We start from the raw sequence: 27,274 nt of genomic DNA on the forward strand, positions 1-27,274 counted from the left end.
GTTAAAATACTATTCAGCGCACCAGTTTTCAAAGTTCACTCCAGCCCTTCACACACCATATGTACTTTAGCCAGAAGTACAGTGACTTTCTCATCCCAATGCTAGTTCTGCATTCTCTCCAAGGAGTATGTCTGACTGTTTAACCGTGCTTCCCCTGACTAGAGAAATATGTGCACTAGTGTCTCTCCACCCAAGGCATTCTTTGCCATTTACCTTGGCAGTTTTAACAAATTCCATCTCTACCCCCAATAGGTCAGATCTCACAAAAATCAATCATATGACCTGCAGATCTCTCTTGGGATCCTACATTAAGAACAAGTATCAGGGGGTAATTGTGTTAGTCTGCATCCACAAAAACAATGAAGAGTCCAGTGGCACCTTAAAGACTAACAGATTTATTTGGGCATAAGCTTTCGTGGGTAAAAAACCCACTTCTTCAGATGCATGGAGTGAAAGTTACAGATGCAGGCATTATTATACTGACTGTAACAGTGCGGACTCACCCCTGCGGCTCCTCCTGCTGGTTGTCCTCAGGAATTAGCTCTCCCAGCCTTGGAGCGCCCTCTGCAGGCCAGTGATCTGCCTTGCCACTGGCCCCCCGTGTCCCTCCCAGGACCCCAGTGCCCCTTTAACTGGGTGCTGCCCCCCCACCAGTACCCCCACAGTTCTGGGTCTCCGCCTCCCAGGGAAATCCCCCACCCACTATCCCCACTTTGTCTCAGTCTTGGCTACTTCCCAGTCTCCATCTAGCCCCCGTTCACTGGGCAGACTGCAGTATCAGCCACTCATACAGGCAAAGGGGTTCAGACCTGCTGCCTCTGCCTATCCATGGGCTGCCCCCTGCAATCCAGTACCTAATAGGCCTTACCAGGCCTGCAGCCTGGGGCTTTCCTAGGCCAGAGCTCCCCAGCTCTCTTGGCCTTTCCCAAGCCCTGCTCCACTCCAGGTACTTGGTTAAGCTCCCTGCAGCCAGGCCCTTCTCTCTGAACACAGAAACTGTTTGCTGGAACGCCAGGCTCAAGCCTTTATAGGACCAGCTTGGCCCTGATTGGGGCGTGGCCACAGCTGAGGCTGTTTTCCCCCAATCAGCCCAGCTTTTCCCCTGCCACAGCTCTCTCCAAGGGCTGTTTTAAGCCCTTCCGGGCAGGAGCAGGTGACCACCCCGCTACACTGACACATGTAGAGAAGGGAGTTACCTTACCAATGTTGACAGGGCTAATTCAATCAGAGTGGCTGTAGTCCACTCCCAATAAAAATATGTTAAGAACAGGTGCGTTAAACTTGGGCTGGACAGGGTGTGGGCTTAACTTCTCTTTCCTCAGGCGCTCAGTAGAATCACAGGTAAAACACATTCTTGAACTATTCTCCTGTACAGGGAGTCTGCAAGTGAGATTCCCACGGGATGATCTGTTCTGGGGAGGGGAGTGCCTGCACTCCCAACCACCCTCTCTCTTCCCAGGGACAAAACAGGGCCCACCTTAACACTGGGGTTCTGTCCTTCCCTCTATGCTTGCGGTCACTGGATGCTTTAGCTTATAATATATATGTCCGCAAGAGCCACAGCTTTTTGAACCAATCCAGGGGTTTACCACAAAGAGCTTATCTGATTTCTTCAAAAAATATGCCCAGGAATTGTTCTTGTGCAAAAAGATCGAACAACTGATGATAATTCTCTGCCCCTTCCCCTTCCCCCATTTTTTCATCAAATCACATTTATACGAGTATTTTCTGTAACTCTTTTTGTCATGCATTTTGAGACATCTAAATTTCATTCTATACACCTCAGGGGTCATTTGAAACTTTTGCAATACACCCTTTTTAAATTCAGCATATTTCAAAGCCTGTTCACTTGGCATTTCATTAAATACATTGAATGCTTTACCAGCCAGTGTGGGGACGTCAACTACTTCCAGTGGCAGCAAGTTCTACCATCTAAGCATGCACTGTGTGACAAACGATTTCCTTTGATCAGTTTTGAATTTTTTACCTTTTAATTTCATTGAATTTCCCACTGTCCTTTTCTTATGAGACAGGGAAACAGAAGTGTGATGCTAGCAAACCAGGTGTCAGCTCATGCCAAGGTCCCCAAGCCTCACTTGGATACTGATCAGAACATAGCCGGAATCGCTCTGGTTTGCCTGTGTGTTAGTATTGTTAAAATACATATTAGAGTTATAAAAATGTGCGTAGTGTTTAGACTTTATTGAATAGTGGTAAATTGCCGCATTCATTACTCTAATTTATAACATCTGTAGTCCATATTGTAAGGTAATAATTAAGTATTTGAGTTTATAATACAATAATTCTACGATGGGGAAGGGTCCCAGAACTCTGGCTCTACCCCAAGCCTGATCGTCTACACAGCAATTTTAATCTTGCAGCCCAAGCCCGTCAGCTGACCCAAGCCTGCTGTGATCATGGCATGGGTTTTCTATTCTAGGGTAAATGTACCCACAGAGCTTGCTTATTCTAGACGTTTCTATTACTTATTGGAATTTAAGATTGTAACTCATTTGTGTGTATATCAGTTTACCTGCTTTAACCTTGTAAATAACTCGTTTCCTTTTCTTATATAATAAATCTTCAGATAGTTTACTATAGCACTGACTACAAGCTTTCTCTTCGGTGTAAGATCTAAGGTGTAATTGATCTGGGGTAAGTGACTGGTCCTTTGGGACTGGGAGAAACATGAATATTGCTGTGATCTTTGATGTAAGGGACCATCGATCACAAATGTAAGCTTACCTGGATTGCAACATAGATCAGCATACTGTCTGTTACTCCATGCTAAGGCTGTTATAGTGCCTGAGGAGTGTATACTGGATAATTGGTTGGTGAAATCTAAGTATAAAACTCCCAACCAATTTGGGGTTTGTGCCCTGGTTCTTAACAGTCTGCCCAGATGGTGGTATTCACACTCTTGAGACATGCATAGCAGGACAGCTTGAAGAGAAGGGCCAGGTCTCCCATCTTTAGGCCATTCATTATTTTATATACTCCTTCCTGAGGTAAACAATCCCAACCTTTCCAATCTCTTCAGATAAGATTTTTCATGTCCTTAATCATCATTTGCACCCTTCTCTGAATCCCTTCTAATTCCGCAATACGTTTTTTTGAGACAGGGTGACCAGTATTTGCACACAATATTCCAGATGAGGCTGCACAACTGATTTATATAAGGGCACTATAATATTTTCCATATTATTCTCCATTCCATTGCATACATATCCTCATATTTGCATTTTTTTTTAAATAAAAACACCTGCACATTCAGCAGTGGTCTTCATTGAGCTGTCTAGAATGACACCCAGGTCCCTGTCCTGCATTAATACAATTAAGAACTTTGTAATGTGTGTGACTAGTTTAAATTTTTTCCTCCAGTGTGCATTACTTTGCATTTATCAATATTAAACTTCATTTCCCCCCTCACCTAGCATGTTTAAATGTCTCTGAAATTCCTCACGGTCCTCTCTGGTCTTCATTAACATCAATAACTCAGTTCAATCTGCAAATTTTGCTACCTCATACTCACATATCTTTCCTGATCATTAATAATTATATTAAACATCATTGGATCTAGTACAAAACCCTTGATGCAGTCTCCTGTTAACCTTCTGCCAGGATGATTTATCATCAAATCAATGGACTCTACAAGAATTTCATACAAGGCCTCAAAGAATAGAGGATACACAGATGACCAAATTAACGACTGAAGATGAGAAATGAGTCCAAAGCAAGACCCCAGGATGCTCAAGAACCTTGGACTTTCAGAAAATTTGGATCTGGAGCAGGAATCAACCTGAATTAATAACAGATTATGAAAAAAATTAAACTGAAATAGTCATAGGCACTCTAGCATACCATTCATGGGTTCTGCATATTCAGCCAAATACCTCTTACACCCATATAGATGTGTGGAAATAATGTTGCCCCAAAGGAAAGACAAAACTGACATGGAGATCAAATGATGGCTTCACCCAGAAATAGCTAGACTAGAGTAGTCAACAGGCGGACCACGGGCCAAATCTGGACCACCAGATGCTTTTGAACAGACCCCGAAATCTTTTTATTTACTTGTTGTTATTATTTTTGTTATTTTCTCTAGAGTCCAGATCTTGATTATACTTTGACAAAAAATAATCGACTTCCCCTCAGCTAGACTATGTTGCCATTATTTGGAGCTGGAAAAGATCACACCCTAGCTTCCAACAGTATAAGAGTGCTGATGTTGGAAGTGACGCCATCTTGTTATTGGGATGATCCAAATAAAAATAAAGAAGGCAGCACCAGGCAAGGCAGAGGGTATGTATGATACTAGAAAGTTAGCACATCCAGCAGTGAAGGTGCATTTCAAGCTGCAGATGAACAACAGATTCGAAGAGTTACATACACTGACCAATGACAGAAGAACAATGGCAGCTTTACAAAGAAGTGCATGTGGATGCAACCAGGATTATAGTGGGAATGAGAAGGTCTAAGAAAGCAAAGTGGCTCCAACCAAATACATGGAGACTTGTTGGAGAGAGGAAAGAATTAAAGAAGAGAGTTGTTCTACAACAAAAATATGTGGTCAAACACAAAAATGTTAAAATATCAGTTGGAAGGGAAAAGAGAGAATGGCTGGAAAACAAAGCAAGACAAGCTAAGGAGGTGTACAGAAAACTTTTTCTAGCATCTAAATGACTGACATCACAATTCTCAAACCACTGTTGCATTGTGAAGACATGAGATGGTAGGATTTTAAACCACAGAGGAATGACAAGGAGCCTGGTGGATGGAACATTTCTAATTTGTGTTCAGCCAGCCAGAACCACAAACGTACACTGATAGATGTGAAGAAATAGTGGATTTACCTATATCACTAGAAGTAATCATCTTTGAAGAAATAACTGAGGCCATAAACCAACTGAAGAGTGGTAAAGCACCAGGCTATAATAAAATAGATGCTGAAATGTTAAAAGCTGAAAAGAAAGTGATTTGAATTACATGTGAAGGTTGTACAGAATGGTTTGGGAAAAGGAGATCTAGTCTAAAGATTGGCGAAAAGGCGTTATCTGTATAATCCCTGAAAAGTGGAACCAGTTTATTTGTGATAACTGGAGAAGAGTGACACTCCTATCTGTACCTGAAAAAGTGTTTTGCATTATCATTTTGAATAGGATGAAATGGTTGTTGAAAAAGTATTCAGGGAAGAACAGGCTAGATTTCAATAAAAAGTTATGTTCAAATCAGATTTTTCACCTTGAGAAGACTTATTGAGAAAGGCTTAGAATACCAGCAGAAAACAGTTTTAAATTGCATTGATTTTATGAAAGGACTTGATAGTGTCCACAGAGAAGTCCTTTGGAAGATCCTGAGACATTCCAGAATAGATTACTGTCTGTCCTGGTGCTGTCTGCAGACTTGGCCTACAAAGTTTTTATCAAATTAGCAAAGAAATAAAATGGTTTAAGATTATTACTGGTGTAATGCAAGGTTGCATACTATCCCCACTTCTCTTCTGAACTTCCTTTTTGTGATGAGAAGAGTGATGGTTGTTGCTGAGGATATTGCTGTTCTTTGAGCAAGAGATAAGCTGGAGAACCTAGATTTAACAGATGACAGTCATACCGGATACCAGCATGGATGGAATGAAAAGATTTGTTATGAGCATAAAAGCAGAAGCTGCCTAAGTGAGACTTGGTATCTGTATGCAGAAGTCCAAGATTATGTAGATAGGAGAGAATACTGTCAACAATGGCAGATGTGCAATTGATGGAGAAAAATACAAAAGAGTTGATGACTGTTTATGTTGGAAGTACAATATCTTCTAATGGCTAGCTTACTAAAGAACTGAAAGAAAGAATTGGCAAAGCAAGTGGAACATTTTCTCATTTGTCAAACACCTGGAAAAGTAAGAAGATACATCTACACACTGAAATGAGATTGTACCCTTCCGACACTACTGTACGTGTCAGAAATGTGGCAGATGTTGGAAGTATACAAACAGAAAGATGAATGCATTTCACCAGCTTTGTTTGAGAAGAATTTTGGAAACTCATTGGTTACACAATCTCTCCAATGTAAGTGTTGTACGGCACGAGTCAACAGACTGTGGACTCAGTTAAACATAGATGACTATGGTGGTTTGGCAATGTCATCAGGCTACCTCAAAGCAGAAGCACAAGGTATATCTTAGCTGTGTCTACACTGGAACTTCGTTGGCAAAACTTTTGTCGTTCAGGGGTGTTAAAAAACCACACACCCCCCCGAACGACAAAAGTTTTACCTACGAAAAGTGCCGGTGTGAACAGCGCTTTGTCGGCAGGAGCGCTCTCCTACCGACAAAGCTGCTGCCGCTCGTTGGGGGTGGAATTTTTTTGTCAGCAGGAGAGCTCTCTCCTGCCGACAAACAGCAGCTACACTGCGCGCCTTTTAGCAGCACAGCTGTGTCGCTAAAAGCTGCGTAGTGTAGCCATAGCCTTATATTGGATTCCACCTGGAGGGAAGAGAAGGCATGAAGGATAAAAAATGATCTATCACAGGACAATTGCAAAAGTTGTTGCCATCATGGAGACAATTTACAATTGAGTCAAACATCTTGCTCTGGACAGGCAGCAGTAGGAAAAGTGGGTTACCTCATGTGCCACTATGCACAGGAGATTCTAAGTCTAAATAAGTCATAGATGGGCAGTATTTGGACCACTAGCCTTATTTATTGTATCTCGGGTTTGGTTGTTTTTTGTTTTTTTGTGTGCAAATCCTTGTGTGAAAGTCTAATTATTTTAATCTCTGCATTCTCAAACAAAAGGTAGTAAAATAGATGATGTCTCTGAGTAAATGCTAATGTCATTCTGATAGACAAAGATTTAGTATTTGCAGTATTTATCATATTTTAGCCTGGCTCCCAGTTTTGTTCCTGCTAAACATTCTTCAAATTTGGCATCCATTTCTTGGCTTTGAGCCTCAGTGAACAGATTCTTCCAATCTCCAACAGTACCTGCAAAAGAACAATGAAATAAACTAATAACTATTCCTGGAAGTATAAGATAACATGTCAGGTAGAGGTAGATAACAATGAAATGCTGACACAAACAGTTGGAATGACTGAACTTATTGCCACATTTCAAATCAATATGAGGCTTGAAATCTTTATGGATGTGGATGGTGTTCTTAAAATTTTAGGTTAAAGAAAACCCTTTGCACTACATTTTGCAGGTATATATGCATGCACCTTTTACAACCAAGGGATTTTCCACAGAGCTAACATTTTGAAAGAACAGCATTCAGTGCCTGAGTGATCATCTAGCTAGGGATGTCCACTTTCAAGAGAAGAAAATTCATGATCAGCTATGAATTAAACACATTAATTCTGCATTTGGGAGCTCCTGAAAAGGTCACAACAGTCATGTATTTATCAAGCCTTTTAAATGTTAATTAGCTCCCATGACCAATTTGGATACCTGCTCTAAACTCTATGACTATCATCACTCTGTATAAATGTACCTTTTCTGAAAAAGATGGAACCAAATTTGCCATGTGTTTCTTGAGATTTATTGCTCATTGATTCGAATGTGGCATTCTCTGCAATAGACTGAATCTTCTCCTCAGGCAGAGAGAACCCCAAAAATTCAGCTATTTGTTTCACTCTTCCAAGTAAGTTCTGAAAAACAAGAATGTGATAGAGTTATGTATGAGTTAAAGCAAACATGTCAGACATTTCCCCTCTATCTTGTCAAATGAATGTAGTGGATACTATTCTCATCCATACAAAGGGCAGAACATTAGGCCTGGTCTACACTAGGAGTTTATGTCGAATTTAGCAGCGTTACATCGAATTAACTCTGCACCCGTCCACACAACGAAGCTATTTAGTTCGACATAGAGGTCTCTTAAATTCGACTTCTGTACTCCCCAACGAGGGGAGTAGCGCTAAATTCGACATGGCCATGTCGAATTAGGCTAGGTGTGGATGGAAATCGACGGTAATAGCTCCGGGAGCTATCCCACAGTGCACCACTCTGTTGACGCTCTGGACAGCAGTCCGAGCTCGGATGCTCTGACCAGCCACACAGGAAAAGCCCCGGGAAAATTTGAATTCCTTTTCCTGTCTGGGCAGTTTGAATCTCATTTCCTGTTTGGACAGCGTGGCGAGCTCAGCAGCACTGGCAACGATGCAGAGCTCTCCAGCAGAGATGGCCATGCAATCTCAGAATAGAAAGAGGGCCCCAGCATGGACTGATCGGGAAGTCTTGGATCTGATCGCTGTGTGGGGCGATGAGTCCGTGCTTTCCGAGCTGCGATCGAAAAAACGGAATGCAAAGATCTACGAGAAGATCTCAAAAGCCATGGCAGAGAGAGGATACAGCCGGGATGCAACGCAGTGCCGCGTGAAAATCAAGGAGCTGAGACAAGGCTACCAGAAGACCAAAAAGGCAAACGGACGCTCTGGATCCCAGCCCCAGACATCCCGTTTCTACGAGGCACTGCATTCCATCCTAGGTGCGGCCGCCACCACTACCCCACCACTGACCGTGGACTCTGAGGATGGGATATTGTCGACGGCCGGTTCCTCGGACATGTTAGCGGACGGGGAAGATGAGGAAGGAGATGAGGAGGATGAGGCAGTCGACAGCGCTTACAACGCTGATTTCCCCGACAGCCAGGATCTCTTCATCACCCTTACAGAGATCCCCTACCAACCGTCCCCAGGCGTTAACCCGGACACAGAATCAGGGGAAGGATCAGTCGGTAAGTGTTTTAAACATGTAAACATTTATTTTTAACAGAACAGGAATATTAACAATATTAACAATGGGTTTTTCATGATTACTTTGCCCTAGGCGCTTAACGTTTCAGTCCTTGGCAGTGCAACTACTGAAAAAAAATCGAACAATGTCCGCTTTAACATGATTGGTTTGCCCTAGGCGCTCTACTGTTTAGTCCCTGCCAGTGCAGCTACAGTAAAATCTGGTCTATATGTCCGGGGATAGAGCAGAAATCCTCCTGGGACATCTCCACGAAGCTCTCCTGGAGGTAATTGGAAAGCCTTTGCATCAGGTTCCTGGGGAGAGCGGCCTTATTGGGTCCTCCGTGGTAGGAAACGTTTCCGTGCCAGGAGACAAGCAAGTACTTGGGGATCATTGCCTTGCAGAGCATGGCGGCATACGGCCCTGGTCTTTGCAGGCTTTCCCGAAGCATCCTTTCTTTCTCCGTCTCTGAAATCCTCATCAGAGTGATGTCGCTAATGGTGACCTGCTTTGAATTAGGTAGGGGAATGTTAGTATTGGGACTGCTTGCCTGTTCCTTTACAGAACTGTAACCGGCGGTTTACAGCCACGCGGTGGAGGCGGGAGAGGGGCAGCATACAGGGATCTTTCCCTGGGACAGCCGCGAGGGGGTGGGACAGGGGCAGAGTTCATGCTTGCCGGATTGCTGGCAGCAGGGACTGGCATTGCTTTGAACGTGAAAGGAGGGCAGTGCTATTATTAAAGTTTTAAGCAGCCACAAGTCTATGGCTTACCATGTCGGCCTGCTACCCAAATTCCGCTGTCCTGCCCCGCTTGTCTGATCTGCACTGCAAGACCCCAGGCACTGAATGCGAAGGCCGAAAATTCGACCTTGTCCTGAGTGCGCATGTGATAGGTGCTGTGCATGGTCTTGTTCACAGAGAAAGACTATGTTCTTTGTTCACAAAAAAATTTATCTTTCTGAGGAATTCACTCCCTTTTTCCCATCCCACAGCTGCGACTGTCTCCCAACCTACCCTGGCATCACACTCCCAGAGGCTAGCGCAGATTAGGCGTAGGAAGAAGAGGACACGGGAGGACATGTTCTCGGAACTTATCGTCTGCTCCCGAGCCCAGGCAGCCCAGCAGACCCAGTGGAGGGAGAACTTGTCCCAAATCCACCAATCACACATTGAACGGGAGGAGAGGTGGCGGCAGGAAGACCGGCAGGCGACTCAAACGCTGCTTGGACTAATGAGGGAGCAAACGGACACACTCCGGCGCCTTGTGGATGTTCTGCAGGACCGGAGGCAGGAGGACAGAGCCCCGCTGCAGTCTATCTCTAACCGCCCTCCCCCGCCACAAAGTCCCATACCCCCCTCACCCAAAGTCCCAAGAAGGAGGGGCAGCAGAGTCCGTGAAAACTCTCACTCCACCCCTGCAGACTGCTCAAGTACCAGAGGGCTCTCATTCCCCAAAATTTGATAAGTCCTTTCCTTCCCGCCTCACCCAAGCCCCCGTCCCAGTTTCATCCCCCAGTTTCATGTGTAGTTGCTAATAAAAAATACGTTTCTGTTAATTACTGTTTCCATCATGTTCTTTTAGAGGAGAGTCTGTTTGAAGGGGGGGGAAGGGGGTTGGTAATTGGACAGGACAGTCATCTTTACCAGGGTACAGACGCGGGGGCAGGTTCAGCAGCAGGGCACACACACATTGCAGTCACTAGTTACCCTGGTCAGTCTGGGAGGTGGTTTTCATGTTCTGTGTGGGGGGCGGGCTATGTGACTTTGTGGCGGGGGAGGGCGGTTAGAGATCTTATGCAGCGGTCCTTATCCTGGATCACAGAGCCACGCAGCAGGGGATCTGTAACCGTCCTCCCCCTGCCACAAAGTCACATAGCCCCCACACACAGAGTCCCGAACAGGAGGGGTGGCAGGCTCCGTTGAAACAACCAGTCCACCAGTGCGGAGCCTGTCATTCCTCGAGTTTAGAAGCGTCCTTTGCATCAGTACACTACACCCGCTCCCCACCACAGTCTGCGTCCCAGGTTCAACACTTTACCGCGAAAACAGTAATAAAGAAAACGGTGTTCATTAACAAATTTCAAGTGATTTTATTTTTAAACGTGTGTTGGAAGCGGGGGAACGGGGGGAACGGGGTATGTAACTGGAGAGGATAGTGAACATTAACCGGGTAAAGAAACGGGGGTAGGTTCAGCTTCTCTGTAAACAAACTTAATAGTCACAGGTTACCCTGCTCACTCAGGAACCTAGCTTTCAAAGCCTCCCGGATGCACAGCGCGTCCCGCTGGGCTCTTCTAATCGCACGGCTGTCTGGCTGGGCGTAATCAGCAGCCAGGCTATTTGCCTCAACCTCCTACCCCGCCATAAAGGTCTCCCCCTTGCTCTCACAGAGATTGTGGAGCACACAGCAAGCTGCAATAACAATGGGGATATTGGTTTCGCTGAGATCAGAGCGAGTCAGTAAGCTTCTCCATCTCCCCTTGAGACGTCCAAAAGCACACTCCACCACCATTCTGCATTTGCTCAGCCGGTAGTTGAAGAGTTCTTTTTCACTGTCCAGGGCGCCCGTATAGGGCTTCATGAGCCAGGGCATTAGCGGGTAGGCTGGGTCCCCGAGGATCACTATAGGCATCTCCACATCCCCAACAGTTATTTTGTGGTCCGGGAAGTAAATACCTTCCTGCAGCCGTCTAAACAGACCAGAGTTCCTGAAAACACGAGCGTCATGAACCTTGCCCGGCCATCCGACGTTGATGTTTGTAAAACGTCCCCTATGGTCCACCAGTGCTTGCAGCACCATTGAAAAGTAGCCCTTTCGGTTAATGTACTGGCTGGCCTGGTGGTCCGGTCCCAGGATAGGGATGTGAGTTCCATCTATAGCCCCACCGCAGTTTGGGAATCCCATCGCGGCGAAGCCATCTATGATGACCTCCACGTTTCCCAGGGTCACTACCTTTGAGAGCAGTAGCTCAATGATTGCGTTGGCTACTTGCATCACAACAACCCCCACGGTAGATTTGCCCACACCAAAGTGGTTCGCGACTGACCGGTAGCTGTCTGGCGTTGCAAGCTTCCAGAGGGCTATGGCCACTCGCTTCTGGACAGTCAGGGCTGCTCGCATCCGGGTGTCCTTGCGCTTCAGGGCAGGGGACAGCAACTCACAAAGTTCCAGGAAAGTCCCCTTCCGCATGCGAAAGTTTCGCAGCCACTGTGATTCATCCCAGACCTGCAGCACTATGCGGTCCCCCCAGTCCGTGCTTGTTTCCCGGGCCCAGAATCGCTGCTCCACAACATCAACATGACCCATTGCCACCATGATGTCCTCGGCGCGGGGTCCCGTGCTTTGTGACAGGTCTGTGCCACTCTCAGACTTCAGGTCCTCACCGCGCTGCCGTAGCCTCCTCGCCCGATTTCTCAGCATCTGCCTCTGGGAAAGGTGGATGATAAGGTGCGAGGTGTTGACAACGGCCATAACTGCAGCGATGGTCGCAGCGGGCTCCATGCTCGCAGTGCTGTGGTGTCCGCGCTGTCACTGACCAGAAAAGTGCGCGAACTGATTTCCCGCCGACGCTTTCAGGGAGGGAGGGCGGGAGTGACGGTTGGATGACGACAGTTACCCAAAAGCACCCTCGACACATTTTTTTCCCCAGAAGGCATTGGGGGCTCGACCCAGAATTCCAATGGGCAGCAGGGACTGCGGGAACTGTGGGATAGCTGCCCACAGTGCACCGCTTCCAATGTCGACGCTTGCCCCGTTAGTGTGGACTCACAAAGTTGAATTACTGTCCTTAGTGTGGACACACACGTTCGACTTTGTAATATCGATTCCACATATTCGATTTAAGTAAAATCGAACTACTCTCGTAGTGTAGACATACCCTTAGAGGAATATATTAAGTTCAGCAGCAGGAGGTTGCAGGAATGGTGGTTAATTTTGATAAGATTTTGGAATGTGCCTCCCTTGCCCAAATGGCAATGTGTTAAGTGAATGCTCTCAATCTTCTGCATGGATCTCTTTCTTTTAGTATTAATTACTACTGATAACATTTATCTAGCCACATCAATTAGTATTGTTCTATATAAGCACTGGCATTATTTAACCCAGAGAATTTACAGTTTAAGATCCTCAAACTGCAAACATGGACATGCTTAACTTTAAGCATGTGAACAGTCTCACTGAAGTCAATGGGACCACTCTCATGCACGTGCTAATGTTGCAGGATCAAGGCTTTCGTGCTTGAGGAGGGAATTGGGCTGCAGATAGAAGGGCTAGTAGCCAGTGGGAAAACAGGCTGCAACATCATATACCTGTTCTCTGCACAATAAGGTTTTGCCTGGGACAAAATGAAAACTGGATGGGACAAGATGCTTGAGAATATACTGAAGGGAGCAATTCTGTATCAGAACTGAGTACATGACCTAATAAGTCTTTTCCATTTTTAAATTTCTACACAAATTTACCTCTTTCATTTCTTCATATGTGATGATCATGATATTCTCTTCATCCATGTATTTGTTCCAGGCAAGAGCATGGTCAAAATATGAGCTCCAGCAGACTAAAATGAAGTTAAGACAGACAGGTCAAAAAACAGAAGATAATTTAAAGCAGGGGTCTCAAACTCAATTTACCTTAGGGTCAGTGCCAGTCCTCAAATCCTCCCAGCGGGCCAATAATGTCGCTCATGCTGCCCAGAACCTGCCCACCCCAACTCCACCGCCCACCTACCTAAGGCTCTGGGAGGGAGTTTGGGTGGTGGAGGAGGTCTGGGGTAGGGGATTGGGGTGCAGGGAGCAGGCTCTGGGAGGGAGTTTGGGTGGGGGAGGGGGTCTGGGGTGTAGGCTCTGGAATGGAGTTTGGGTGCTGGGTGCAGGCTCTGGGCTGGGGCAGGGAATGGGGGTGCAGGAGGAGGGGGTGGGGTTGCAGGCTCTGGGAGGGAGGAGGCAGGAGGGGTGCAGGCACTGGGAGGGAGTTTAGGGGCGTGAGGGGGTGTGTCAGAAGGGGGGTGCAGGCTCTGGGAGGGAGTTTGGGGGAGGGGGTGTGTGGGGAGCGGGTGCGGGCTCTGGGAGGGAGTTTGGGGGCTGGGGGAGGTGTGGGGAGGGGGTGCAGCCTCTGGGAGGGAGTTTGGGGAAGGGTGGGGGTGTGGGGAGGGGGTGTAGGCTCTGGGAGGGGGTCGGGGGGTGCGGTGCTTACCTGGGGCTCCAAGGCGGGGCAGGCCAGGAGGCCTCCGCACGCTGCTGCCCCCAGGCACCGCCCCCGCAGCTTCCAATTGGCCGCAGGGGCACTCGGGGTGGGGGCAGCGCGCGGAGGCACAGCCCCGCCCTGGGGCTGCAGGGAGGGGCTGGCAGCCACGTGGAGCAAGCGCAGGAAGCCGCTCAGCTCCGCTGTGCTGTCGGTGGTGGCCGGTGCCCCGGGCCATTTTAAATCGCCCAGAGGACACGCGGGGGGGGGGGGGAAGCGCCCAGGGGCAGCAGGCGGGGCCAAGGGAAAGACCCGGCCCCAAAATTGCTGGAGCCCCGCGGGCCACACTGGGGAAGTTCTCGGGCCGCAGATGGCCCGCGGGCCAGGACTTTGAGACCCCTGATTTAAAGTATATTTAAATGGCCCCAAGATGAAATGTTCAGGCTAACTTCAATATAAAGTCCTGGAGAGCTTAGATCTTCTAATCCTTCAGTTCTGTTCTTAGTCCTTCTCTGTACTTAGTTCTTTTTTTTTTTTTTTTTTTGGACAGATGTTATTTTGGAAGTCATTCACTTCAGACTTGACTTTTCACTTTCTTCTTCCAACTATTTTTTCATAATCAAGCTATACAGTTTCTACATGATAAGTTTAAAAAAAAATCTGTTTACAATAAATTAATTCTTGAATACATTTTGTAGTAATCAGTAACACAGCCGTGTGTATATTCAATCCATCACATAACCAGGCTAACATTGCACTTATGAAATGGCGAAGTTAAAAAATAACCCCAACAACATAGATTTAAGGTCCTGCAAACACTCACCATAAGAATAATTTTTTTTACTTTAGTGGGATTATTAATGTGAGTAAATTTTACTCACATGCCTAAGTGTTTGCAGAGGTAGGCCCTTACAAAATATTAACAATTAGTTTCTATGAGTATACTTTATTTTTCAATAATTGTTTACTAGAATATGGCACAGATTCTTTGCTGTATTAAATTTCCTCCTTTTGCTGCAGGGGCTGTCAGGCAGCTTATGGTTATGGTTCCCTGATTCCCTGCCCAGCTCAGACCTGGCTCCAAGGTAACTTCAAGCAGCCTAGAGGCTACTCTAACCTATGGTAAGTGGCAAGTGTGACGTTGTGCAGTCTATATGGTTTTATAAAAACTTGATAATAAGTCAATATAACGTAACTGGGATATGCTTCATGCAAAAGGTCTCTTGTAAGGTATCATTACAAAGCTTATAATCTACTGAGTATGATCATCTGATTTGTATAAATGTACCACTCTTGTATCTAAAACTAGAAATATAAAATGTAACTCAGGGCCTATTGTAATTATGTAAAGTGTGGGCCATTAATGATGGTTTGGAATCTTGATGACTCCCATTAACAAGGACCATTGTCTGCAGATTACTGTGTTTACCTGTTAGTCTTCCTGTATATGTGTGTGCTGGCAAGTGGGTAATGAAGTCTTGCAGTGACATGTGATCATGTCACCTGAACTGGAATCCATCTTTAACCTGGTGCTTTTCCAGTGAGGGGGGGTGGAAACCCAGAGGGACAAAGTGTTCCCGCCTTATGCAAAAGATATATAAAGGGGTGGAACAGAAGAGAGAGAGAGAGGAGCCATCATGAAGAATCCCCTAGCTACCACCTGAGTTGGAACAAGAGCTGTACCAGGGGAAAGAATTGTGCCCAGGCCTGGAAGGTGTCCAGTCTGAGAAAAAGCTTACTGAAGCATCTCTGAGGGTGAGATTATCTGTATTCAGTTTGATTAGGCATAGATTTGCGCATTTTATTTTATTTTGCTTGGTGACTTACTTTGTTCTGTCTGTTACTACTTGGAACCACTTAAATCCTACTGTCTGTATTTAATAAAATCACTTTTTATTTAGTAATTTACTCAGAGTATGTATTAATACCTGGGGGAGCAAACAACTGTGCATATCTCTCTATCAGAGTTATAGAGGGCGAACAATTTCTGGGTTTGCCCTGCATAAGCTTTACGCAGGGTAAAACGGATTTATTTGGGTTTAGACCCCATTGGGAGTTGGGCATCTGAGTGCTAAGGACAAGCACACTTCTGTGAGCTGTTTTTGGGTAAACTTGCAGCTTTGGGGCAAGTGATTCAGACCCTGGGTCTGTGTTGGAGCCAGACGGGAGTGTCTGGCTCAGCAAGACAGGGTGCTGGAGTCCTGAGCTGGCAGGGAAAACAGGAGCAGGGGTAGTCTTTGCACATCGGGTGGCAGTTCCCAAGGGGGTTTCTGTGATCCAACCCGTCACAGCAAGGTCCCCAAGGAACTATTCATCAGTTAAGGTTAGTCTTTTGACACCACCCCTGTGCTGGTTATAGCGGCGGAATAGTACAAGAATCAAGTATGCCAGCTTTCCATCCATGGAGAGCTCGCCTACATCAGGGGATTTCTCAGCTGGACAGATCCAGCTGATTTTTGGCCTCTTTCCTGACAGAGCTGCACAAAAAGGGATGAAATAAAGAGACTTCACTTATATTGTACATAGACACTGTACTGTACGGTCAGCAATTTCTCAAAATCCCTGAAATGCACCGCAGTGTCTGAGCAGCTAGTATGACATAGGGGTTGGCTCAATATTTTGCTAAAATGCAGTTTTCTGCAAAATGAGTATGTAAAACAAGGCACCCTCTTACTAAACAGGTCTTGTTTCCCTGAGTGTATACAGTGCCCTCTCTGCTTACTTTAGGAAATAAAAAGCATCTTTAATGCTTTTCACTCTTTTTAACTCTGCCAAATCAGCACAGTTAGGAGAGTCCAAGCTGGAATCTATTCCAGCTTGTGCATCATCATCATCAAAATAGCTTGCCAAATTGGAATGACAGGCCAGTGGGGTTGTACAGATGTTACTAAGAGTGCAGTTTGGCCTGCAGAGTCCTTATCGCTGGTGGCAGTGTTGAAGAAGGAAAGAGCCCAATTTGATTCACAAATCCCAGATGGAATTTGAGGAGCTGGCAGTTACATAAAACATTGTTTATTTATAAGCCTAGCACTTCTGATCTGGAAGTAATAAAGAGATGTGCACAAAATCCACTATGCCATTTTTACAATCTCTTTTTCCCCTTTACAAGAGAACTTCACTTGAAATGCAGGGTTCTTCAGTTTACAGAAAGGGGTTTATCTAGTTCAGTTGTAGCTCAAACCTCTGCTCAATTATAAATAAAGGGCCAAATTTTCAAAAGTGCCTAAGAGACTAAGGCCTGGTCTACGCTAACCCCCAAATTCGAACTAAGGTACGCAACTTCAGCTACGTGAATAACGTAGCTGAAGTCGACATACCTTAGTTCGAACTTACCGCGGTTCAGACGCGGTCCACACGCGGCAGGCAGGCTCCCCGTCGACTCCGCGGTACTCCTCTCGCCGAGCTGGAGTACCGCAGTCGATGGCGAGCGCTTCCGGGATCGATTTATCGCGTCCAGACCAGACGCGATAAATCGAACCCGGAAGTTCGATTGCCAGCTGTCGAACTACCGCGGTAGTGTAGACCTGGCCTTAGAAAACCTAAATCCCATTTTCAAAAGTGATTGATATTATGGGCAGATAGGTGCCTGGTGGAATTTTCAAAAGTGCTTGAAGTCTATGGGAATTAGGTACCTAGGTGCTTTTTGAAATCTCACTAGGCATCTATCTACATCTTTAGGCACTTATATGCCTTTAAAAATATGGCCTTTAGGTGATTAAGTCTCACTGAAAGTCAATGAGGGTTAGACTCCTAAGTCACTATACTGTTAAATTTTTTATCCTAAACCTTTATTTTGAGCTGATCAAAAATGTGTACCCCTGCTCTGAGATGCAAATGAAAGCAAGAGAAAAAAGGAGCTAAGAACAAAGGGGGAGAGGCTCACTCATAAATCCAGTTGTTAAGATGCAAAATCACAAGAAGGATAATGCCTTGCAGAAAGAAAAGGAAAGCTGGAGTTTACCCTTTCTGTGCTGGGGATGAAGTAGAATCCCTGTATACTGTGCCATCCTGACCATTTGAATGTCTCCACAGCAATACTCCCAGTGCTGAGCATTGCTCAGGGTTGAAGAAGAGAGAAGCACCTTCAACTCCTCAGCACCAGGTCCCCTGCCTCCTCAACCCAGATCATTAGTTTGAATCCACTTGGGATTAATTTTAACATGATGATCACAGATTCCCTTTTTGGACTGCAGACCAAAGAAGAGTTGAGAACATTGTACTAGAGTGTTTATACATGCCAAGATCTAATAACTGTACCTTCTCCACTCATGAACTTCTGAAAGAACTCATCCCAGGAGCTGACATTTGGAAGCCCAGGATTTTTGTTGTAGAAGTGGTAATAGGATACAGCTGCATCTTTTGGATTTCGAAATACCACCAGTACCTTTTAAAACAGCAAAGGCAAATGAGTCTTTGGTATTTTAAGATAACCTTTGATCTCCAGGGTCCTGCATTAAAAACATATCAACTCTTACAGGAACTGAAATTTGGAAAGTGAGGCCCCAATCCTGCAAATTGATTTGTGTGGGGAGACCTTACACGTGCCTGGAGCCCCTATGCTTCATGGGGGCTCCATGGAGCAATAAGGGCTATCCCATACAGATCACCTTGCAGGGCTGGGATCTAAGATTCGACCTCTTTGTGTGAATTACAAACAACAACCAGTAAAAACTGAATTCCACTGTTATAGTGAAAGATGTCAGATTGTGGGATCTGAAAAAGCTAAGCAGAGAACTAGAGTTGGTCAGGAATTTTTCAGTGAAATGTTTTTTCACCAGAAAATGCTGACTGGCCAAAAGTTTTCCCAGAAACTTATTAATTTCTGGTTAAAATGGCAGAGAAAGAGGCATACATACACACATATCCCAGAATAGCCAAAATCCCAACAGTTAGGGCATTAACCTGGAACATCAGAGACCCAGGTTCAAGTCCTTGCTCTTTCTCTCTCTGGTTTTTCACAAAAAAAATCAAAAGTTCTTGGTTACATCCCAATGCCAAACAAAACCAAATGCTGAAACCTTGAATTTTTTTGTGAAACTGAATTCCTGTTTTCCAGGCAATCCTATAGAGAACTTCTGCTAGGGGAAAACTGGGAGTAGCTTAGAAAGTGGATAATATCAAACATTATTGAAATGCTCACTTACCTTTGCTTTAGTCCCAAAAACAGCCTTGGGAATATTATCATAATGGAGATGTGTGGTAAAAACACGTGGCGAAGGAAAACTTTTTATTTTCTAAATCAAAACAAAAAGTACATGTGAAAAAAAGGAACCACAACATTTCTACCTCAAATATGCTGACAATTTACAATATGTATACATTTGCTCTAAACATCTATTTTGCATGGAAAGAATTTTTATTGGTAATTGTTAAATTGTAGTCTCTCTTCTTGGTTCTTCTCGTCCTTCATGATGTCATCTAGATGGCATTGTTATTAAAGCCTAATTTCTGCAAAACTGTATCATTTTTAGCAGATTTCAAAATCATTCCAAAGCAGGTAGCATAGGGAGGCCAGAGAGTTAAAGAAAGAAAGCTGTTTGTATTGTTCTTGCTATTAATTCATTATTATTATATAGCCCTAGCTTTTGTGCCATTTTACGTGGCAATATTTAGGCCCAAAGCAAAAGAAAAAGAGCATGCACCAGTGGCTGCCGCTGCAGAAAACACACACACAAACACAGAAGGACTCCACACCCTCCTGTGCACTGTAGACAAGAGTTCCAGGGTAGATCATGGCAGAGATAAGCATGAGCAGTGAATTTTCTCATGTAGTAAACTGGAGAACAACAGGCTATATTGGCCAGTCCCTTGTATCTTGTAGTAGCCACTGCTTTCCTGCTGTGCACCAGCTCCTCCTGTTTAGGGATTTTCCCTTAGGCCTTGTCTACACTGGCAAGTTTCTGCGCAGTAAAGCAGCTTTCTGCAGTGTAACTCTCGGTGTACACACTGCCAAGCCACTTAGTGCGCAGAAACTGCGCAGTTGCAGCGCTGTAAAAAACAAAACAAAAAAACACCCCAACGAGAGGCGTACAGCTTTCTGCGCCAGGAGTACAGTGCTGCAGTGCCAGGGTAGACATCCTGGTCAATTACAGCGCTGCGATTGGCCTCCGGGAGGTGTCCCACAATGCCTGTTCTCACCTCTCTGGTCATCAGTTTGAACTCTACTGCCCTGCCCTCAGGTGACCAACCGTCATCCCCACCCCTTAAATTCCTTGGGAATTCTGAAAGTCCCCTTCCTGTTTGCTCGGTGACGCATGCAGTGGTCTCAGCGCATCTTTCCAGGTGATCATGCCTGCTCTACACACCAGGTGATCTCCTGCTTGGAGCAATGCTGGACCTCATCAGCATTTGGGGAGAGGCGGCTGTCCAGTCCCAGCTGCACTCCAGCTGTAGGACAGATTTCACGATGCATGACAGAAAGGAGCCATGACGGGACACTCTGCAATGCAGGGTCAAAGTGTCCTAGAGCATGTCCGCTTGGCGCTCCATAACGTTTAAGAGCTGCTTCGTGGCTTCGTTCTGGAGCTCCGTGTTCTCCTTTCAGTCCCTCTTCTCGCTGTCCCTCCACTCCTTCAATTCTTGTTTTTCGGCCGTGGAGTGCATCATGACCTCACGCAGAAAGTCCTCTTCAGTTCTTCATGGCCACTTTCTAATTCTGCGCAGCCGTTCAGCCGGCGATAACAAAGAGGGAGGCTGGGCTCCCAAGGTCATATCTGTGAAGCCAAAATGCAACATTTTACAGAAGCAGTATTGTTTGCAACACACAGACCACTGATTTAAAACACAGCCGCTATTCACATACCTGTCACTAACTGGCTGACCCTAGGCAAGCACACATGAGCCACAAGAGCCCCAAAATGGTGAGTAACTGTAGGAAATCAGTATTCAAGAACCGTACTGTACACTGGGGATGTGGCTCTTGGCGAGAGCCAGCACCAGGGGGGCTTATAATCATTCTTGTCCCCACATTTTCCACAGGCTGTGTTCATTATGGAAGATATCTCGCTGCTGAGGGTTAGCAGGGAATGAAGGGAGGGTCTTCTCCAAGACTGCGGCTTCCGCCCTGGCTCTTATGCGGCTCGCCTGTGTGCAGCAATGGTCCCCCCTCCCCCCCTCAGGACGGCAGAGTGGCACAGGAAAGTTACCCTTCATGGGGCAAGAAACAAAGCAGCTCTGCCAAAGAACCTGCGGCAGCGGATTGCCCAGTATCTCCATGAGAGTTTTGTGGAGATCTCTGAGGCAGATTCCCGTGAAGTGAGGGAGTCAATCAACACCCTGTTCTGCCGCTCAGACTAGGCATGTGGTGGTACGCGCATCATACAGACACAAGCCTGCTTTCTGCCACCCTCCTGCCCCCAACAACTCGCTTCAGCTATTTCCAAAATCAAAGCCACTTACCAGGGGCCTCTTCTCCTGTTTGCACTTTGCCAAGCTCCGATAGCTGTGACTGGCTATCCTCCTCTAGGGTAGAGAAGAGCTCCTGGCTGCATGCATCTCTGACCTCCGAGTCGTCCTCTGCCTCTGGGTCCCCCTCCCTGTCCACATCCTCGTCCAAGATTTCCTCCTCCTGGCTCGGTCCACTCTTGGCTGGCACGTGAGCCACCGAAATATCCACAGTGGCCTTCGCAGTGGAGGTGGGGTCGCCACCGAATATCGCATCCAGTTCTTTGTAGAACCGGCAGCTCGTGGGCACAGCACCGGAGCGGCAGTTTGCCTCCCGTGCCTTGTCGTAGGTGTGAACATGCTATTACACAGGTAGCTGACAGTGTGAACACACAACAGCGGTTCCCCTTCAGTGCTCTCTGAGCGGCGCTGTAACTGCTGGCACTGTAACTCTGCCAGTGTAGACATACCCTTAGTCCTGCAACACTGTCTCAGATTTTACTCAGGTTTTGCTCCATTGCTATCAGCCCATATGATGTCTTAACTGAGGTTCTTAAATATTTTCAAACGCTAATGAATTAAGTCTCACAGCACCTCTGTGACAAAAACAAGTAATATCTCTGTTTTACAAATGAGGACACTGAAAAGGAGAGATTAAATGTCTCGCCTGAAGCCAGACACAGAGCTGTGATTAGAGATCTCCTAACTCTGACTCCCAATCTTGTGCATTACTTATAAAACCACCTAAAGAAAAGTAACAGTCCATCAGGTGTTACTACTCATGGTTTGCAATGATAACATTATACACACACACACACACACACACACACACACACACACACACACACACACACACACACACACACACACACAGTTAGAATCACACATTCCCTTGATCCTGCAAAGACTTAGGCATATGCTTAACTTCACCTTGGAAAAGTCACACCTTAAACTAGGATAGATAGAAATCAGGAATAATCAGCTAATGATTTCATTAACCTTTTTCTTTTCAAAACATTTTAAAAATATTGCACTCAAAATTTACACTAAGCATTTGAAATTCTAATACAGCAGTACGAGGTCCAGATTAGAGTTAAAATTAACTTCTGTTCTTTTAGTACACAAAAGTCAATTTCATTTCAAATCACATTTGTTTGCCTGTGTTTTAATATTTTATAATATATTCCCACATACAAAAAGTAATTGAGAGAATTAACTTCAAATTACTTGATGTGGAAGTGTATAGCCTATCTGTAAAGTGTTTTGTACTTATATGAAATACTGTAAAATAGACATTTAAAAAAATACTATATGCTAAAAATAAGCTTCATGAATTAGTCCATGCTGACCTGAAATTTTTCTGGCACTCCAAATTCAAGCATTTGAATATGCTCTGTTGGTGGTACCTCCTCCTTATTCTTTGAAACTGCAGATGTCAAGTCATTTAAAATGTGTTGAACCCAATTTGTTCCTGAAACATAAAATAACTGTTAGAAGGAGCCAAGTAGGAATTTCAGAACTGTAGCCTGTTAAATATCTAGCATAACTTTCTAAAGAGTCATTATACTAGTCCTCCATATAACTTGTAGGTGTTCCATATAACGTGTAACAGTTGTAGGTACATAATTTTCAGACAGAAGTATGATTTTTACATTGAGAGGGTCTCTTTAATGCAACATTGGGGGTGAGAATGAAATCCTGTACTTTGGCAATTATAAGTTAAGTTATATATCCCCTGAACTACTGTACTTTATTTATATTGCCTATGTGCAGATAATGGCAACCCTTGTAAGCGCTTTAAGGCTGCTGCTTCTGCTACGTACAGCTTGTGAACACAGTGTAAGGATATGGCACCCACAGCCTGGGTCAACTGAATCTCACAGCCTAGGTCAACTGAATCAGGCTCAAGGAGCTAAAAATAGCAGAGTAGACATCTGGGTTCAGGGGAGCCTGAGCTCTGAAACCCCACAATGGGGGAAGGTCTGAGCCTGGGCTCCAGCCCAAGCACAAACGTCTATACTACCATAGGCGCCCACTCCGTGGGTGCTCCAGCGCTGGAGCACCCATGGGGAAAAATTAGTGGGTGCTCTGCACCCACCCGCAGCCAAGCTCCCCTCTCACCCTCTGCCCCACCTCCTCCTCCCCTGAGTATGCCACGTCCCCGCTCCTCCGCCTACCTCCCAGTGTTTCCCGCCCAGCCACCGCCAAACAGCTGTGGTGCTGTTCTGCACGTTCTGCCAGGAACGTGGCACACTCAGGGGAGGAGGCGGGAAAGAAGCAGGGCTGGGGCAGGGATTTGGGGAAGGGGTTGGAATGAGTGCGGGGGAAGGGGCAGAGTTGGGGCGGCGCTAGAGGTAGACGGGGGGTCGAGCATCCTCCGGAAAGAGGGGAAGTCGGCACCTATGTACACTGCTATTTTTAGCTCCGTGTCCCAAGTCCTGCAAGCCTGAATCAATTTACTTGGGCTCTGAGACTTGGTGCAGTGGGTCTTTTATTGCAGTGTAGATGTACCAATTGCGGCTCAGACCCTGTTGCTACACAGAATTCTCCTTCATGGGGAAGGAGGAGGGCATCTTTGTTGCAAGACTGAAGAACAGAGAAGTGAAGATAACTGATTAAGAGGTTTCCCTGCAACATCCTCAAACTGCCACCTGCTCTTTCCTCTATTGCCCCAGTCAGCTCAGCTACTACACATATGCTTCCTTTTGGTTTGGCAGGGAAGAGTAGAGCACGAGCTGGGCTCAGGAGTAGCTATCTGTAGCAAAAAAGAGTATTACTGGGAGAGGAAGAGCTTTGTCCAACGATCACACAATCCCTGCAAGGGTACTATCATGAGTGGTGGGAGATCCCAGTTCAAGTCCCTTCTCATCAGAAAGAGGAGGAAATTCATCTGGGAATCTCTCACATCCCGGGTGAGTATCCTAAAGACTAGGCTAAAGGTTCATAGATTCCAAGGCCAGAAGGGACCACTGTGATCATCTAGTCTGATCTCCTGTATAACACAGGCCATAAACATCCCCCAGATAATTCCTAGAACATATCTTTTAGAAAAACATAATCTGTCCCCCTCCTCCCCCCCAAAGTCATTTTGTGCAGAGTTAGTCTGCCTCTGAGTACACCTACTGGATCAGACCCTACAGATGAGATAGCTGGGACAGTGCCTATCTGCCTCTGGCTTGAAGATTGTGATGGGGCTTAGGTGTGAGGTAGGCTTCTGGGTGCCTCCTTCAGTGTATTTGCCCAGAGGAAGAAACACAGGTGTCTAGGAGACTTTTACAGCAAAAATTTAGGTGGTGAGTAAATTTAGTTGTCTACAGGATAGGCAGCAGCTGAACTGGGGATTTGTAAATTGGAGTGGTGCCTAAAACTAGGACTTTGGTGCCTAAGTCTGGAGTTTGTGCATCTACATTCCTTTGCATCTGAAGAAGTGAGGTTCTTACCCACGAAAGCTTATGCTCCCAATACTTCTGTTAGTCTTAAAGGTGCCACAGGACCCTCTGTTGCTTTTTACATTCCTTTGTGGATCTGGGCCAAACAGACACCAACCTGTTACCAAGTGTTCTGAAAAAATCATCAGCCTTGGGCTGAGAACAACTTCGATAAGGGTATTGAATGGCATGTATCCCCCAAAAGTGGTGCTATTTCACCCTTAACCTAATGGTGCATGAGGGGGGAGATTCTGCCAAGCAGGACCACAAGTTGGAACATGAGGGTTAAATCCCATCATGGGTTTTGGTACCCCAGCTGGGAGTCTCCCCCACAGCCAAGGCAATCAGGAGCCTAATTAAGCTCAGACTCATAAAAAAGAAGAGGGCTGATTTATTTTCACAAGAAGGGGAGACAGGGTTTTGCTAACAAACACCAGGACAGTGCGCTCTGGAGGTATCAGAGAGGCCTTTCCTGTTTCTTTACAGTTTACTGTTAAGCTACATTAAGAGAATGTGGCCATGGATATTCCTGATTTGTGTTATTTTGGCTGAATAAAAACCCTATAAATAAATTGGAAATCTCTCAATTGATTTTACCTGGATCTCCTATGAACTGTCTCTGCAATTGCTCAGCCTATGGCTCTGCCAGAAAAAACTTTCAGCTCCAAGAATAGTTTATTTAGTAAATGGAGTTATAATTTAAGTGCTTTCTCATTCCTGCCTACATACTGCAAGGCCAACAGTATAATTTATTTTTTTATAGATACTCTGGTTATATTTCCTATATAACTTGAATGGAGATCACCTATTAGCCAATCAAGATTTCTTTTCAGTTTGCTTAGAAGAATCTTCCTTTTCTCCTGCATCAAGTAAACTCCTTTCTTCCTTCAGAGCCCTCTTCAAAATATATCTCTTATAATATCTTTCCTTGTAGGATCCTATTCCCATCTCAAGTTCATACCATCTCTTACAGTGGGATTTTCAAAAGTGCTTAGCAATGGCCTATCTTTACACCCATTGACTTCAATGGGAGCAGAATTAGGCTAGTGCTGATTGCTTCTGAAAATCCCATCCTTCGTGACCTGTGTGTGAACTGTCTTGTCTGTTCTAAATTAGTGGTGGGGACCGTGCCTCTTTATACCTGTGTACAGCTCCAAGCCTGCCATTAGTGTGTTATTAACAAAGTTTTGGGGCAGTTCAGATTCTGTTCTGGCTCTGAATTCTCTTCATCTTCACCATATATATGAAGGTATAATGCGGTATATATGCACAAAAAAGATGAATTACAGCAGCTATAGGAATCAAAGAGCTTAAAATATCCTGACACTTGTGTATTTAAGCTCTCCATAATCTTGCATGATTCTTTGTATTTAATTTACTACAGCCAGAAGCATGCCTGTCATGGCTAGATTAAACACACATCTGAAATTATAGAAGAGGAAAACACACGGCTCACTAGCACAGTGCTTCCCTGTGACAAATGAGGATTTACTGCATGTAGCATTTGAATTTCAGTGCTTTTCTGCATTCTTAGAAAATAATCACACATATTTAACATCTAAGCACTTTTTCTTTCAATTTTGCACCAAAAAAATCCAGACTTACCGCATTTAGGATAAGCAACTAGGAACACATCATCTTTTCTAACTTCCATGATGTCCAATGCTTGGAAGGTCTCAGGGCAACACATCCCACTAGGGTATAGCACCCCCTTGTACATGACCAGCAGCTCCTCAGGTTTTTTCCCTTTAGCTGCATCAAAAGCTTTGTCTATTCCCCTAACAATGCTGTCCATAGCCATGGTTGAAGTTTGCTTTGCCTTTTGCCAGACTCTGCCCTTAAACAATGTCTCTAGGAGGAGGCTGATGAGAAACTTTGACATATGAACTCACTGGCTTATCTATTGCCTCACTCTGTCTCTCTCTTGCCCAATGAGGGAAATCACAACTAAGAGAAGTCTTGAATTACAAGCTCCGGGTGCGTGTGAACTCTTGGTCATGAACTGTTACTGATTTCAGCCAGTGTTGAGGATTACACTTAACTTCCGCTTTTCTTTGGCATGAATAGTAATGGGAGGAGTAAGTAAACAGAAACTGCTAGTGGGATAAGGGGGAGAAACAAATTGTGCTTGTTCAGCCCCTCAGCCTCCATGTGGAATGATAACACTCTTTCACCTACCTAACCCCCTGCTGTTAAGTTTCCACCTAAGGTAAAGTGATCTCTTAAGCAACCTGGGAATTGCTGATGTAGAATCATGCTGCTGTTTGCGTGAGAACTAGAAGTTGTAAAACTGGATGAATCATCACAATAATAGGAAAGAGAGAGGACTAAAGGGAGATGGGTTAATTGCTTCTCAGGCTTTCAGGATTACAGTGGTTTTACAACAGAGAGATTGGGATCTCTTCATAGTAAAGATTGTGCCTAACTTTTTCCTATAAGCCTAATACTGATAGCCAAGGCCTTGGCTACACTTGCAGATGTACAGCGCTGTGAGTTAAACCTGACTTCGTGCAGCTGAGTAGGGAAAGCGCTGCAGTCTGTCCACACTGACAG

At 45.3% G+C, this 27,274-nt stretch overlaps 1 protein-coding gene across 1 annotated transcript; it reads right to left on the minus strand.

Moving 5' to 3' along the window:
- Positions 1 to 6,848: 6,848 nt before the first annotated feature.
- LOC135876139 (sulfotransferase 6B1-like) lies at positions 6,849 to 26,603 on the minus strand. Its single transcript, XM_065401335.1, has 7 exons — positions 26,327 to 26,603; positions 22,643 to 22,764; positions 19,055 to 19,144; positions 18,168 to 18,294; positions 13,193 to 13,287; positions 7,486 to 7,642; positions 6,849 to 6,979 (listed from the first exon to the last, which is right to left on the minus strand). Exons 1-7 carry the CDS (start codon positions 26,601 to 26,603, stop codon positions 6,849 to 6,851), a joined length of 999 nt encoding a protein of 332 aa, XP_065257407.1.
- Between the last annotated feature and the right edge of the window lie 671 nt (positions 26,604 to 27,274).

Source organism: Emys orbicularis, chromosome 3 (assembly GCF_028017835.1).
Source record: "Emys orbicularis isolate rEmyOrb1 chromosome 3, rEmyOrb1.hap1, whole genome shotgun sequence".
Classification (NCBI taxonomy): Eukaryota; Metazoa; Chordata; order Testudines; family Emydidae; genus Emys; species Emys orbicularis.